This window comes from Hirundo rustica, chromosome 13, assembly GCF_015227805.2.
Source record: "Hirundo rustica isolate bHirRus1 chromosome 13, bHirRus1.pri.v3, whole genome shotgun sequence".
In the NCBI taxonomy this organism is placed as follows: Eukaryota; Metazoa; Chordata; class Aves; order Passeriformes; family Hirundinidae; genus Hirundo; species Hirundo rustica.
In genome coordinates, this window is record NC_053462.1 from 19,043,158 (window position 1) to 19,056,952 (window position 13,795).

Consider the following 13,795-nt stretch of genomic DNA (forward strand, 5'->3'; position numbering starts at 1 on the left):
GCTGGTGAACAATCAGTCTCAGCAGGTTGGACAGTCAGGCGTCTAGGTGGAAAAATACATTGATTTTTCCTTGACCGTTGGTTGTTTCTTCATTCCCGCTGCCTGCAGCTTGGCAGTGCTGACTGATCTCCCCGCCCCTTCCCCTTCAGGTTTAATCTGCTCAGGATGCGTCACCGCCCGAGCTCCCCCTGTTCCTCGCGTCGGCTGAGGGGAGTCGAAACGTTCAAAAAAGAGTTGCTTCTTCTTTGCTTTGTTCCTTTTGCAGCTTGAAGAAGTCCTCGGCGGAGCTGAAGAAGATCCTTGCCAATGGCCAGGTGGGTGCTTGGTGTGCCTCTCACCCCTGCCTCCTCACAGCTCCTTTGGCTGTCAATGTACTCTTTCAACCCAGAATTTTGGCACGGTGGGAGCCTTCAGGATGAGCCCTGGGTCTTGATTTTGCTTTGGTTGGCACAGCAGTTTCTCCAAGGGTGCTGGTCAGGTTTAGCTGCACATGGACAGAGGCCCTGAGCTGCTGCTGCTGCTGCCAGGATGGCAAAAGTTGATCAGTTTGGAAAAACTGAGTCAACTGCTCGCTTACAGCGACCTTGGTGGGGTTTGGGGCAGGAGATACTGAAATACTTCTTGCAGGGAAGCGCTCCGTGCTGTTGGGAATCACTTCAGAACCCTGGAAAGGTTTGGGGTTGGAAGGGATCTGAGAGCCCAAACTGAAAATCCCCTTGTTCTGAGTTCTGTGCCGTGCGCAGGGACGTGTTCCCCTATCCCAGGGTGCTCCAAACTCTGTCCTGGGACACTTCCAGGGATGGGGAATCCAGAATTCCCCTGTGCCAGGGCCTCCCCTCCCTCACAAAACCTAACCCTGCCCACCTTCAGGCCACTCTGCCCCTTTCTGTGGTCTTAAATTTGCCTTGACTTTGAAAGGCCTTTCCCAGCCTCGACGATTCCATGACTCTGTGTTGTAAATCCTTCACAAACAAGGCAAAAAAATCCAACCAACTGAGCAAAAAAAACGCCAGAATTGTAAAACGCCACCTTGTTCTTCTCCTTTTGCTCCTGGCACCCAAAATTGAAGTTTAAATGTTCGTGGACAAGCACACACATTCTTTTATTTCCCCCCATTTTAAGCTGTATGGGCGGCTTGCAATGACGTGAAATATACACGTTTAACGGTGTATATTCATATAAAAATGGTATTTTAAAAATATTTTTAGAACAATTATAATTCTGTATAATAATATCATTTATGCAAACGGTAATAATTAGATCATTTGTAATTATAATTTGATAATTATAGAAATAATAGTTTAATAATTTTATTAATAATTTATATGTATATTTATATTAAAAATTTTTTAAAAGGCAGCCCGGATTTTGTAGCAGGCCCAGAAATATGGCTTAATTTTACTGTTTGTGCCAGGCTGAGCCCTTTGGCAGCCTGGGAGGGAGGCACCTGTCCAGGGGCTGGGAGCTGCCTGTTAGGCTCTATTGACTGAGACATCTGTGTCACTGCAAATAAAAGACTCTTATTGATTTTCTTAACTGCTCCTCACTTCCCCTCCCGCCTTCCCAAGGCTGAAATCTTAATTATCTCAGATGCCTATTCAGTGTTTCACACCATGACCTCTCCAGGCCTCCTTGGCATTTCATGGATCCAGGCCTCGGGGTTTGGCAGGAAGAGAACGGTTGGGATTTGTGGTGGTCCTCAGCCTCACCTGGAGTATTTATTTTTGGGGAGGAAAAATGGGATTTCTCCTCCAAAACTCCAGCCCAGCGCTGCTGAGTGGCTGGAACGCAGCTGGGAAATGGGGAGGTTTTAGGCTGGGTTCAGTATTCTCAAATTCCTGCCAGGTGGTTTTTAAATATTTCAGAATTCTGGGGTAAATAACGTGTTTCTCTTGGTGGCTTGGAATTCTGGGAGCAGCAGCAGCAGGTGGCTGAAGTTCGAAATCAAGGTGGTGCTTACTTTGATATTAGTGATTTATTTTAAAGTAAAACCCCAGAATGTGAGTAAAATCTCTGTGATTGGCTGGATTTGGCTTTTTTTTTTGTTCTAAACAGCAGAAAACAAATGGTTGGTGTGCCCTGCAAGAGGTTCACAGATTTGTTCACTGGGGTTTAGAATCTTAAAACCAAACCTCTTCTTCTTATATTAAAATTATCACTGAAATTTACTAAAAAAAAAAAAAGAAAATAAGGAGTAAGTGCCTCTTATGATACTAAAAATGTTGCTTAAACCCACTAAAAAAAGAAATTATTAGGTACTTCTTATGATGTTGGAGTTGTTACTCAATTCCAATATCATAAGAAAAAAGAATGGAGTTTTATACTTAAACCCAATTAAAAAAAAAAGAAAAGAAGGATTAAGTACCTTTTCTTCTGATAGTAAACTTGTTACTTAAGCTCACTAAAAAGAAAGTAAGAATTAAGTGCCACTTCTTGTGATATTAAAATGCTACTTAGACCCACTAAAAATATATATAAATAATTAGGCAATTCTTATGATATTGGAGTTGTTACTCAAACCCACTAGAAAGAAAATAAGTATGGAGTTTTATACTTAAACCCAATTAAAAAAAGAAAAGAAAATAAGGATTAGCTGTCTCTTCTTATACTAAAATTGTTACTAAAATTCACTAAGAAGAAAAAAAAAATCAGTTTTAATACTACTTTTTAGTCAACCTAATGGGAGTTAATCTCCTTTTTGTTGCGTTCTGCGAAATTTTAGTCACAGATCCACAACTGGCGATGGGTTTGTAGACGAAACTTTAACTTTTCGTTCATTTTGGGGGATTAAGTCACGCTCACGCTTACTTAAGTCTGGCCCGGGTCATTATTTTTGATTATTTTTTGGCAGTTTCTGCTTTGAGGCATTCCTAATGACACTCCCCCGGTAGTTTCCATTTCGCTTTAATAAGGAATTCATATTAATCGTTAAAAGAAGCGGGAGGGGGGGGAACGACGTGATTCTTCAAGATAATCAAATATTGACAGGTTAGAAATAGCTTTCTGCCCGGCCTCATTGATAGAGGTGATGCGATATAAATATTTATTTCTCTTCTGTCACTCAGGGTAAATGCCACCAATTGATTCGGCATTGATAGAGTGTCAGCAGTTCATAAGGAACGTTTGACTGCCTCGTGTTGCCCGATTAGTCCCTGCCCTATAAAGTGGGATTTACTAAATCTCCTCAATTGGCTGCTCCTGGGCTCAGGCAGCTCCTCGCCCCAATCAGGATTAATTGGGCATTTGGCTCTTAATAATTCACAGAAAAAACAAACCAAAAAAATCCCAGCCTGGTTTCTTCCTCAGCCAGGTGGGAAGGAGGGGTGCTTTGTTTGCTGCTCCCTGCTTGGCTTCTCCACGGATTCCCTGGATTTTGGCAGCCAATCCAAGCTGGGGTTGCAGGTTTAATATCCTTTTATTTATCTCCTTTTATGATGGAGAACCCAGTTTTCCCGGGGAAATAAATGAATCACCCCGTGCTTTTGGCATCTTTATTTGAGCCACTAAATCACGTTTTATCTCCCCATCAGCTGCTGATCCTCCCTCCACCCCAGCATTCCTGGTTTTTTCCCTGGAATTCTGGTTGCCCTTTGTGCTGGGCACAAGCCTCGGCGGATGGGGCTGCTCCTGTCCCTGTCTTTAAGGGAATGATGTGGAGCAAATATTCCCTTTTCCCAGTGGGCACCAAGCAGGAGGAGAGGGAATGTGCTTGGTGTCCTCAGTTCTGCTCAATTTGTTGTTCATAACTTGAGTCACCTCCAGAAAAATCTTCTGTTTTCCCCCACCAAGAAGCAAAAATACGAATTTATCTGTGGTTTTGAGGGTTCATTGGATTTCTCTCCCAAGTTATTGGTTCAGGAGGACGTTTTTGGGAATGCAGGAGGTATTTGTTGTTAACTCCAAGACTGGAGGTTTCAGATCCTCCAGCTTGGAAGAGCAAAACTCTTTAAAATTAACAAATCTGCAGCCTGAGAGAAATTATTTTTTATTTCAGGGGTCCAGCGTAGATTCTTTACATATTTTAAATCCCGTTTGTGAGCGATTGTTCCTCACGAGGAACAGCTTCCTCCTTTATGTTTGCATTTTCTGATGAATACAATAAGCAAAGGAGGTTTCAGTAATGAAATAAATGTTGATTTTCATCATAAACCTTGGTGTTGGAATGGGCTCTCCTAAGGAACCGGGCCCAGGTTTAATTACAAATACATAATAAAATAATCACCACCTGGTTTCAGTTGTCTCAGCTCAGGTTTTCCCACCCCTGTGTAGCAATTCCACTTTTTTTTTTTTGCTCAGGTAGCGAAAGGGAAAAGCATCAATTTTGGATTAATCATTTCTGTCCTTACGACTTCTTTTAAATCAATAAAATATTTCATTTTCTGGTCGTTAGAAATGCTGAGTATTGACTCTTTGGGACATTTGAGCTTGTTATCATCACTTGTGTTAATACACAAAAATGACATCTTTAAGCAGCCAGGCCCAGCCATGTGAAATATTTAACTTGGTGTCCCATCAAATACAAGTAATTACTGAAAACGAGTTAATGTTTCCTAGGAAAACAACTTTTCAAAGCAGGATTTGCCTAAACATTTTCTGCTCAAAATGATCAGGCAATTGGGGAATCTTTCTGGAAAAGAAAATTGCTTTCAGCCCAGAATTAGTTCTGTTTGAAATATTTATTTCAAAGTATAAACGTGCATTGCAAAAATGTCTTTAGTGGGATTTTTTTTTTTTAATAGATGCAAAATCAAAATAACAGTGCTTGTCCGGGAGAAGGTTGAACTGTGATTTTACATTTGAATTGCTTTTTGGGCAATGTGTTTAGCAGTTGTAAAATCCATATTAAAAAAAAAATAAGCCAAATTCAGGAATTTGCAGTGTGCAGGGCTTTTATCAGCCGCTGCCAAATTTCTGAGTTGTCCCAGTGAGCAGAAAGACCGAGGCAAAGAATCCGTTGCGTATTTCATAGAAAATCACTTTTATTGCAATTCCAGGCTGGGTTGTTTTTTTTTTTTCTTTAAAAAAAAGTTCTTTAGATTAAAAAAATAATAATAATAAATAGAGCTCTGCAGCGCAGCCCCACTGCCGGAGCTGCCACTCAATTGGGCTCAATTATGCCGATTCCAGAATAAATCCTCAACTTTTCCAGCCGCCAGGATTGTTCCCGTTCACCTCCAACTTTGGCTCTGCTGATGCGCTGCTCTGGAGCCCCTTTTCCTCTCAGTATCAGTGCCCTGACCCTCTTGAGCTATATTATATCATTCCATTTTGACACCTTTTATCAAACTTTAATGAAATGACCCAGGCAAACAAATTGTCATTAAACTTTCCATCACTTTGTCCCTTGGTATCGTCTTTTATAAATTGGACAGCAAATGTTGTATTGATCTTCTCGTTCTTGCAGCTGAACTTGAAATGACCCAGACTGCTTGTTGTTTATGGCCTGGAGTTGCTTTTCCTTGACATTTCCATCCCCAGGATGACATCTCTTTTGTTTTTCTTTCTTTCTTGTGGAGATGAATGAACAAGACATTCGATACCGAGACATCCTCGGCCACGGCAACGGAGGCACCGTCTACAAGTGAGTGAGGGGGGGCGAATTTCACTGGAAACCTGTCTGGAAATTCAAATTCCACAGCGGTTTTTTTGGCATTTTGAGGTATGAGGTGGGCCCTGGCTGCTCTGCAGGAAAAAGAAAAATAATCTTGATGTCAACTTTTAAACCGTTCTGGGGTATTTTATTTGTTCTTAATGCAGCTTTGGATCTTTTCTGGGTACCAAGTTGAGGGTTCACGAGTGGGATTTGGGATGTCCTGGAGCATCGTGGGTTGGCCTCCAGGATTTGGGATTGCTGCTGGCTCGCCTGGGAATGCCAGCCGTGGGGTGTGGTGGCACCAGTGCCCTCCTCTGCCCCCTCTGCTGCCTCTCCCTCCCTCCCAGGCTCATCAGCTCCCCCAGATTTTGGCATTGAAGCTCCTGCCCCGCAGCCAGGATTAATTTTAATGGTGTAAAAATTGAAACGGCACAGATGAGACTTCCCTCGTTGAGACGACTCCTTCTTGTGCGAAGTTTAAACTACAGAATGTCATATCTGGGACTTAATAGTCTGCAGTGGGGTATGAAAAATATTCCAGTGGGAATTAAGAAATCCATACTTTGTCAGAAAGCCCTGAGGGAGTAATAAAGGTTTCCTCCAGAGAGCTATTTACCATATACAGTAACCCAGCATCCCATTAGGGTTTTGTTTATACCTTAGACATTTTCGCTTCGATATTAGCATTTCATTTTTTAATTTTTTCCCCCCCCTAAAATGTTTTAAAAGCCACGGTGCATTTAGTTTAGTTTCTAATTGGCTGCCAGCATTGCAAAACAGCTCCTCCTGGCAGAAGGTTTGATGGAAATGGACTTCCAGATTCTCCAAGGAGGAAGTGCCGTCTTGGGATGGACTGTTAAAAATCAGGTTGGCCTCGGGGGTGGAAGGTGGTTCAGAAATCTCATGGATACTTTCTTGGAGAAGGATATTCCTAGGACTCGAGGAAATGGTGTTACTTTCTGATTTGATTGTAGATATGAGAGAGCACGTTGAGCTTTGAGGCTCAGACAGAGGCTTGTTGGTGTCGGGTGAAGAGGCGGAGGGGGCTCCTCAGGGAATTTGGATAAGAGGGGTGTCAAGCTGGATGTGCCCTGTTGGACACCGTCCTGTGTCTCTGAAGGTGTGGGGCTGGGATCCCCTGCCGGGAGTGGGGACTGTGGAGAGGGGAAATCTTACCTGGAAAGGCAGAGCCTTTCCCTCCTGTGTCAGGGAAGTGTTTCTGCTTTTAGCCCGTTCTTAATTAAAGTCAGCAGCTTCAGTGACTCCGGCGTTTCTCCAGTGCAGGGGTCACTGCAGCCTTTTCCAGGGAATGGGCACTGGTTTTGTGGATGTTTTACACATTATCGTGGAATCCTCCAATGGTTTGGGCTGGAAGGGAATTTAGTTTATCCTATTCCACCCCTGCCATGGGCACAGTCACCTCCCACTGTCCCAGGCTGCTCCAAGCCCCAGTGTCCAGCCTGGCCTTGGACATTCCAGGGAACCAGGGGCAGCCACAGCTCCTCTGGGCACCCTGTGCCAGGGCCTGCCCACCCTCCCAGGGAACAATTCCTGTCCAATGCCCCATCCAAATCTCCCCTTTCCCACTCTGAAGCCATTCCCTGTGTCCTGTCCCTCCAGGCCTTGTCCCCAGTCCCTCTCCAGCTCTCCTGGAGCCCCTTCAGGCCCTGCAAGGAGCTCTGAGGATTCCCTGGATCCTTCCTTTTTCCAGAGGAACGTTCCCAGCTCTCCCAGCCTGGCTCCAGAGCAGAGAGGCTCCATCCCTGTGGCACAACCTCCTACCTTGGAGCAACTCCCCCCTTCCCAAAAAGTTCCCTGTTGTCCCTGTCCAGCGCAGCATCCACACCCCCAGCAGGAAATCAGGAATTCCAGCTGGAATCCTCCCAGGTAGCTGCATTGCCCCAGCCACAGAGAGCAGCCCACAGCTATTTTATTCCAGTAAATCAATGGACATTTGTCAGGTGGAATGAATTGCAGAGGTTGGGCTGTTTCCCTCTCCGGCGTGGGGCCGGCGGCTCGGGGAGGAGAGGGGATCGATCTGCAGCTGAACAACGAGCCTGTCTACACCCTGCTTTTTCTCTTTTTGTTACCCTTATCTTGGGGTTTTTTAAATTATTATTATTTTTTTAACTCCCCTTCTCTCCCCACCTCTCTGTCCCAGCCCATACCCGTTATGGCAATGAAATATTCCTGGCGTTTGGCAGGTCGCCGAGTGAAAAAAAATATATAATAATTTTCCAGCCTCTCTTTTTCCATGGGAATGAAGCACTGTTGGAATAGTTTATTGAGATTGAGGTATTGATCACTTCTGCTTTCCCCCCGCCCTCCTGGCTGGAGGTGGGCTTGTTCTCTTTGGAAGACTGTGTTTAGTTAGGAAATGGATTTCATTTATTTGGGTTCTTTACAGCTGCAAGTGGTTTATGGCTCGGAGAAGAGGTGTCTTAGCTTTATTTTTATGACAGTATAATTATACTTTAGAAATACACTTGATTACTGTGTGGAGCAAAATTGTTCCACTATATTGGCTCGGCCAATATTGCTATACAAACAACTTTTCAGTCAATTGAGCCTGGTAAAAAAAATCAATACTTTATAGCAATATTTCTAGGGAGAACTTGCTGAATCTAAATGTTTTTTTGGTTTTGGGTTTTTTTTTTTTCCCCTGTTCTAAAAAGAAGGGATTTTATAGTTCTTTGACATCTTATTCTGCCCCTACCTTTTGATCCGCTGTTTGCATAATTAAGGAACGATAAAAATCCTCGTGTTAGATACGGCAAAACCAGTTAATTAGCTTTGCTTTTTGGTTGCTTGCATGTTCAAAAAATATGTGAGAAAATATGAAATAAGCCTCAAGTGTCTATGGAACATTGCAGCAGAAAGCAGGGGCTCTTCCAGTGCTGCTCAGCGGGCGGAGCTTGCCCTGTTTTTGGGTAAAGATTGTCAAGAAAAGGATAAAATCTGCTGTAACAAAGCACCTGGGGGTGCTCCTCTCCTGTGGGCCAGGGGCTGTAGGTCGGTTGTGTCGTTTACTCTGATTTCCACTCTCAGTGGAGTATTAAAGTCCAATTTTATCTATTTTTTGAAACTCAGCTGCCCAACTGTTTTATGGTGCTGGGGTGGGGAATGCACAATTTAGGTTCCTCCCAAACACCTGTGTGGCAGGGCATCTCTGGATTTCCTTAAATTGCCTTTTTTTTGGGAACAAATCCTTCCCTGGTCAGTCCAAAGGACATTGAAAGGATCTGCTTTGTGCTGCATCTTTGGGCTCCATCAGTGGCTGCAGAGACTTCTCTGAGGAGATCTTTCCTTAGGTGAAGATTTGCTTTGGAATGTCTGGATGAGCTTTGCCAGCAGCAGCTTCATTAAATTATCTAGACCTCAAATCCTTGGTTTTGTGTATTTTGAACCTAAATATCACAAAGTAGAAGTGTTTATCTCTGGTAAATAATTTCTTTGTCAGGTCTTCCTCTCATGATGTGTGTAAAGCATCGCTATTTCCTTTTTACAGAAGCAAAATGAAGGGTTTATTCTTATTTTATTCTTATTCTTAGTTGATGTTTTTTTTTTAGTTTTAGTGTTTCAAGGAGAAGTGAGATGTCCTGAACTCTGTTTAGGGCATGGCACAGCCTCCTGGGATTTATTTTACAGCAGGTTTTATAACTCCGTGGGTTCTGTTGGAGTCTCCAGCAGCAGGAGCATAAAGGAAAAATAACCGTAAAGCCCCCAATGATGCCCTAATTAATTTGGGAGTTACCAGGATCTGGGAGAGAGGGAAGGAATGGGAACATCAGCTCCCATCTCAGCAAAACGCTGTGAAAGCAGAAGGTTTCACTTGGAAGTTGAGTAATTGGGAGAGAAGTGGCTGTGGATGATGTCCCGCCCCGAAGAATTGGAAAACGGGGAGAAACGAGGGAGCTTAATTTGCCTGAGCAATTTCCTGCAGCAATTCTGCAGTTGGGTTGAACGTTCCAGCATCTGCCCTCGCCTTCGTTCCCTCCCTCAGCCAGCCTGGGGTGCCCCATTAGCACATTGCCTGGGAAGGGCGGGAGGCAGCTGGGATCTGCCCCGGGACACAGCTGAGGATCCTCTGGCACTGCTGGAGCAGGGAGCTGCAGGAGTTTTGTGGGAAGGGAGGAGGAGGGGACGCAGCTCCACCTGCTGGGATGGGATAACTGGAGTTTGGTGTTGCCTTGAGGAGCTTTGGCTGGGCGAGGCTGGATTCTCCTGGTGTATCCAGGTGCAGGGCCGGGGTGCTGTCAGGAAGGAGCTCTGGAGTCCCAGTTTGTTCTTGAAAGCACCTCAGGTGTTGTGGGAACGCAGCCCAGGTCTTAGCAGAGCTGTTCCTCTCCTCTGGTCATTTGTTGCTGGTTTTCCATACAAGTGTCACGGAATCCTGGAATGGTTTGGGTTGGAAGAGACCTTAAAGCTTATCCCATTCCATCTCCTGCCATGGCAGGGTCACCTTCCACTGTCCCAGGCTGCTCCAAACCCCATCCAGCCTGGCCTTGGACATTCCAGGGATCCAGGGGCAGCCACAGCTCCTCTGGGAATTCCAGCCCCTCCCCACCCTCCCAGGCAGGAATTCCTTCCCAGTATCCCATCCAAATCTCCCCTTTCCTGCTCTGAAGCCATTCCCTGTGTCCTGTCCCTCCATCCCTGTCCCCAGTCCCCCTCCAGCTCTCCTGGAGCCCTTTTAGACCCTGCAAGTTTTTCCAAGGTCTCCATGGATCCTTCTTCAGCACATGTGTAACACAGAACTAGCATTTCCCTCTCTTTAGAATACTTTAATTCACAGATTACTGTGGCTCTTTGGCAGAGGTAGATGGAGACAGAAATCGCTTTCCCAAGGCAGCACAGCAGTGACAGAAGCAGGAATGGAGCTGTAGATTCCCAGGGAAGGTTCTCCCAACCGTTCCTCCACAGTGCTTGTCCCAGCCTGGAGCTCAGGGGAGGATCACAGGCGCCTTCAGTGGCTTTTTTTGGCATTCAAACGCATCTTTGACCCTTTGAAAGCTTTAAAATTGCATCTCCCCTAATTCCTGCGGAGGCGTTTCCCTTCATTTCCCTTTCCCGTGCGTTCGTTTTCGGCTCCTCTCGTTTGGTTTTCGTTCGAGTCCCGCTGGAAGCGTTGGGACAGCAGTGGCTGGCTGAGCGAGGAGTGCCCCGCTGGATCTGATCTGGTCCCAGTGCGCCTGGAGCAGGGCTGACCAGCGCTCGCTGCCCGTAAAACCCGTTATGCGCAAAAGCGCGTAAAATGAAGATCGAGTACCTCCTTGGAGCCTGACAAAACCCTCTCCTCCGCAGAATGGGAGCTGCGGTGGAAGTAAATAAATGAATGGACAGCAATCACAGCCTAGTTGATGAAACTGTTCAATTAAAGCACAGGCATTTACATGGTGTAATTTCCCTAAATTGCCAATGAGCCCCTTTAGACACAACCAGTGTTCAAATTGATTTCGGCATTGATTTTTGGCTGAAGCTGATAAATTTCTGCTTGTTAGTTAAAGTAATTTTGCAGAAGACTTTGTAGTGCGGTATTGAAGTGTTCATTTAGCTGATGGTTAAAAGAGGAGTTATTTACAGAGGGTTCTACTGTTGGGCTGAGACGGGACAATTCCCCGGTCATCTTTTTACTTTTAATTTTTAAGCTTCAGTATCCAATCAATACGTTACTGAAACTGATTAAAATGTATCCAGCCAGCTGCCTGTGGCTGTTTAATTAGAAACTGGATGATTCTTAAATTAAAGTTGTTTTGTTTGTTTTGGATGTCCGTAGCTGGGAAGATGAAGCGAGCAGAAAATGGGAGTTTGTGCTTGTTAGCAGTGAGTGGGCTGGGGTGAGGGCCCAGGGCCTCCCCACCCTCCCAGGCAGGAATTCCTGCCCAATCTCCCATCCAGCCCTGCCCTCTGGCAGTGGAAGCCATTCTCTGTGTCCTGTCCCTCCAGCCCTTGTCCCAAATCCCTCTCCTGGAGCCCCTTTAGATTCTGGAAAGGGCTCTGAGCTCTCTCTGGATCCTTCTCCAGGCTGAACAACCCCTTGTGTTGGCATCTTAATTTCTGCCCCCAAAGAAGGTGATGTAGTTTTCTTTTTGGCTCACATTCCGTTGCTTCATCCTTTTTTTTTTTCCCCTAAAATTGTGATGGATTCACTGCGGGCTTTCTGCCCCTTGGGACAACAGCGCGTCAGTCAGAGCTCACGGCTGCCCTTTGTCCTTGCAGCGGTTTCAGTCCAGCAGGTGAATCCTCTCCTGGGGCTGGAGCTGCTCTGGGTGCTCCTGGTGTGGGTGCTCCTGGTGTGGGTGCTCCTGGTGTGGGTGCTCCTGGTGTGGGTGCTCCTGGTGTGGGTGCTGGTGGCACCACTCTGCTCCAGCTCCGTCTTCATCCCAGTCTCTCAGGAGCGGGGCCTGACCTGCTCTGGGATGGACACTGATGCCCTGGGGGGCTGAGCTGGGACAGGGACTGGGCTGAGCTGGAGAATAAAGCAGAGATTTATTGAAAGGCTTTCAGGGTACACCTTGGGCAGGACAAGAGCCTGACCAGGGCTGCACCCAGGGTGGACTTAGAATAGTCACAAAAATGGATAAACAGTCACGAGGTCTCACACTTTTATAAGTTTTGTTCCATTTGCATATTGGGGTTTAATTGTCCAGTTACAGCTCCAGGTTGTGAGGTCCCATCCTTCTTGTTCTTCCCTTCAGTTTGTGCTTTTGGGCTGAGAGTTGTCCTTGGTGTTCAGCAGGAGGATTTGTTTTGTGTCCCTGCTGTGTGCAGAGCTGAGTGACCCTGAGTGTGAGCTCAGAGCTGCACCCCTGGGCAGCACAGAACCTGAGAAACATGAAATTAAAACTGAAGGCGTCGGTACAAATCCCATTTCCGAGGGTTCAGCCCGAGTGTTTGGCTGCAGGAGGCAGGGAGGGAAGGAAGGCTCCTTGCAGTGGTAGGAGCTGGGAGGAGGAGCAGGTGACGGCGCAGAGAGGTGAGGGATCCTCGCTCCCTGCGCTCGGGTTCCAGCACCGAGCTGGGTTAACCGAGGCATCGCTGCTCAGCGTCTCCTTCCTGCAGCCTGTGCTGCCAGCTGTGCTCTTCTGCACAAGTTTGAACGTTCAGGCACCACTGTTTGCTGTTTGTTTGCCACTTCCCCAGCAAATCATTTTGCAATCAGCGCTCGAGCATCTGCGGTGGCATTTCAGGGAGGGGAGGTTGTGCTGTGAACCAGCACAGCCCCATAAAAGCTCCTTTTTCCAACTGCTGTGCACTTTGGCTTCCCTGATTTAACAGCCACAGAGTCAGGCTAATGTGCTTGCTATTGCAGGAGGCAGCAACTGGCAAAGTGGTTATTTCCTAGAAACAATTTGAATTTCTTTCTTTCGATGGCCGTGCGAGTACGTGACGCTCCTGTCACTGCTCTGCCCGGCAGCACCACAGACAGGGGCAGCACCAGGCAGCAAAAAAAAAAAGAGGAAAAAAGGCAAAAACCGAGCAAATGTTGGGTGATTTGCTGTGTGCAGTTTGCAGCTGGTGGCTGGCACGGCGTGCTGCAGGGCTGAGTTCCTTTTGCCTGACTCTGACGCAGCTTTTTGCTCTTGGTTGTGTCTCATAAATGTCCAGTCGGGCTCATTCTGTGCCCTCGCGTCTGAAGGTGCAAGCACAGCTTTTCCTGGCCGCTTTTGAGCTCAAATAAGGGGCTTCCAGCTTTTATTTCTGTTTGGAAATGGTCTGCCACGGCCCCAGAGACCTTTGGTGTGTGGGTGAGGGGGTTTGGAGAGTTTCCTCTGCAGCTCCTCGGTGTTGAGAGTAAACTCTGGGAAATGGGACAATATTTTCCAGCCTTCCTGAGGGAAACGATATCTTGCTGTTTTTAACAACCATGGGTGATGGATTCATCCCCAGGTGTGAAGGAAACGAGTCGGAGGAAGGAACCAAAATCTTCACTTCTGGTTTTACTCCGTGGCCTGAGGCTGCCACCTTGGGAAGTTCAGGTGGACATCAGGAGAAAGCTCCTGGCAAGAGATCGCTGCAGCACTGGGCCAGGGCGTGGGCCAGGCAGGAATCTCCATCCTGGGGAGGAATTTCTCCCCAAATTCCCATCCAGCCCTGCTGTTGTGTCCCTTGTGGCACCAGCCTGAGCTTTCCCTGGGCCGGGGGGGAGCCTTGCATCCCTGGATGCTGCAGCCCCATGGCCGCTGGCTCCCTCTGGCAGTT

The 13,795-nt window shown here is 46.5% G+C and overlaps 1 protein-coding gene across 4 annotated transcripts in view; it reads left to right on the forward strand.

Moving 5' to 3' along the window:
• The window catches only part of MAP2K5 (mitogen-activated protein kinase kinase 5), a 133,772-nt gene that overhangs the window by 28,983 nt on the left and 90,994 nt on the right, over positions 1–13,795 (forward strand). For all 4 annotated transcript variants that reach the window (XM_040077340.2, XM_040077342.2, XM_040077343.2 and 1 more), the window contains exons 7-8: positions 266–314; positions 5,517–5,581. In XM_040077340.2, the coding sequence (XP_039933274.1) occupies positions 266–314; positions 5,517–5,581 (114 nt within the window). The remainder of the gene's footprint in view (positions 1–265; positions 315–5,516; positions 5,582–13,795) is intronic.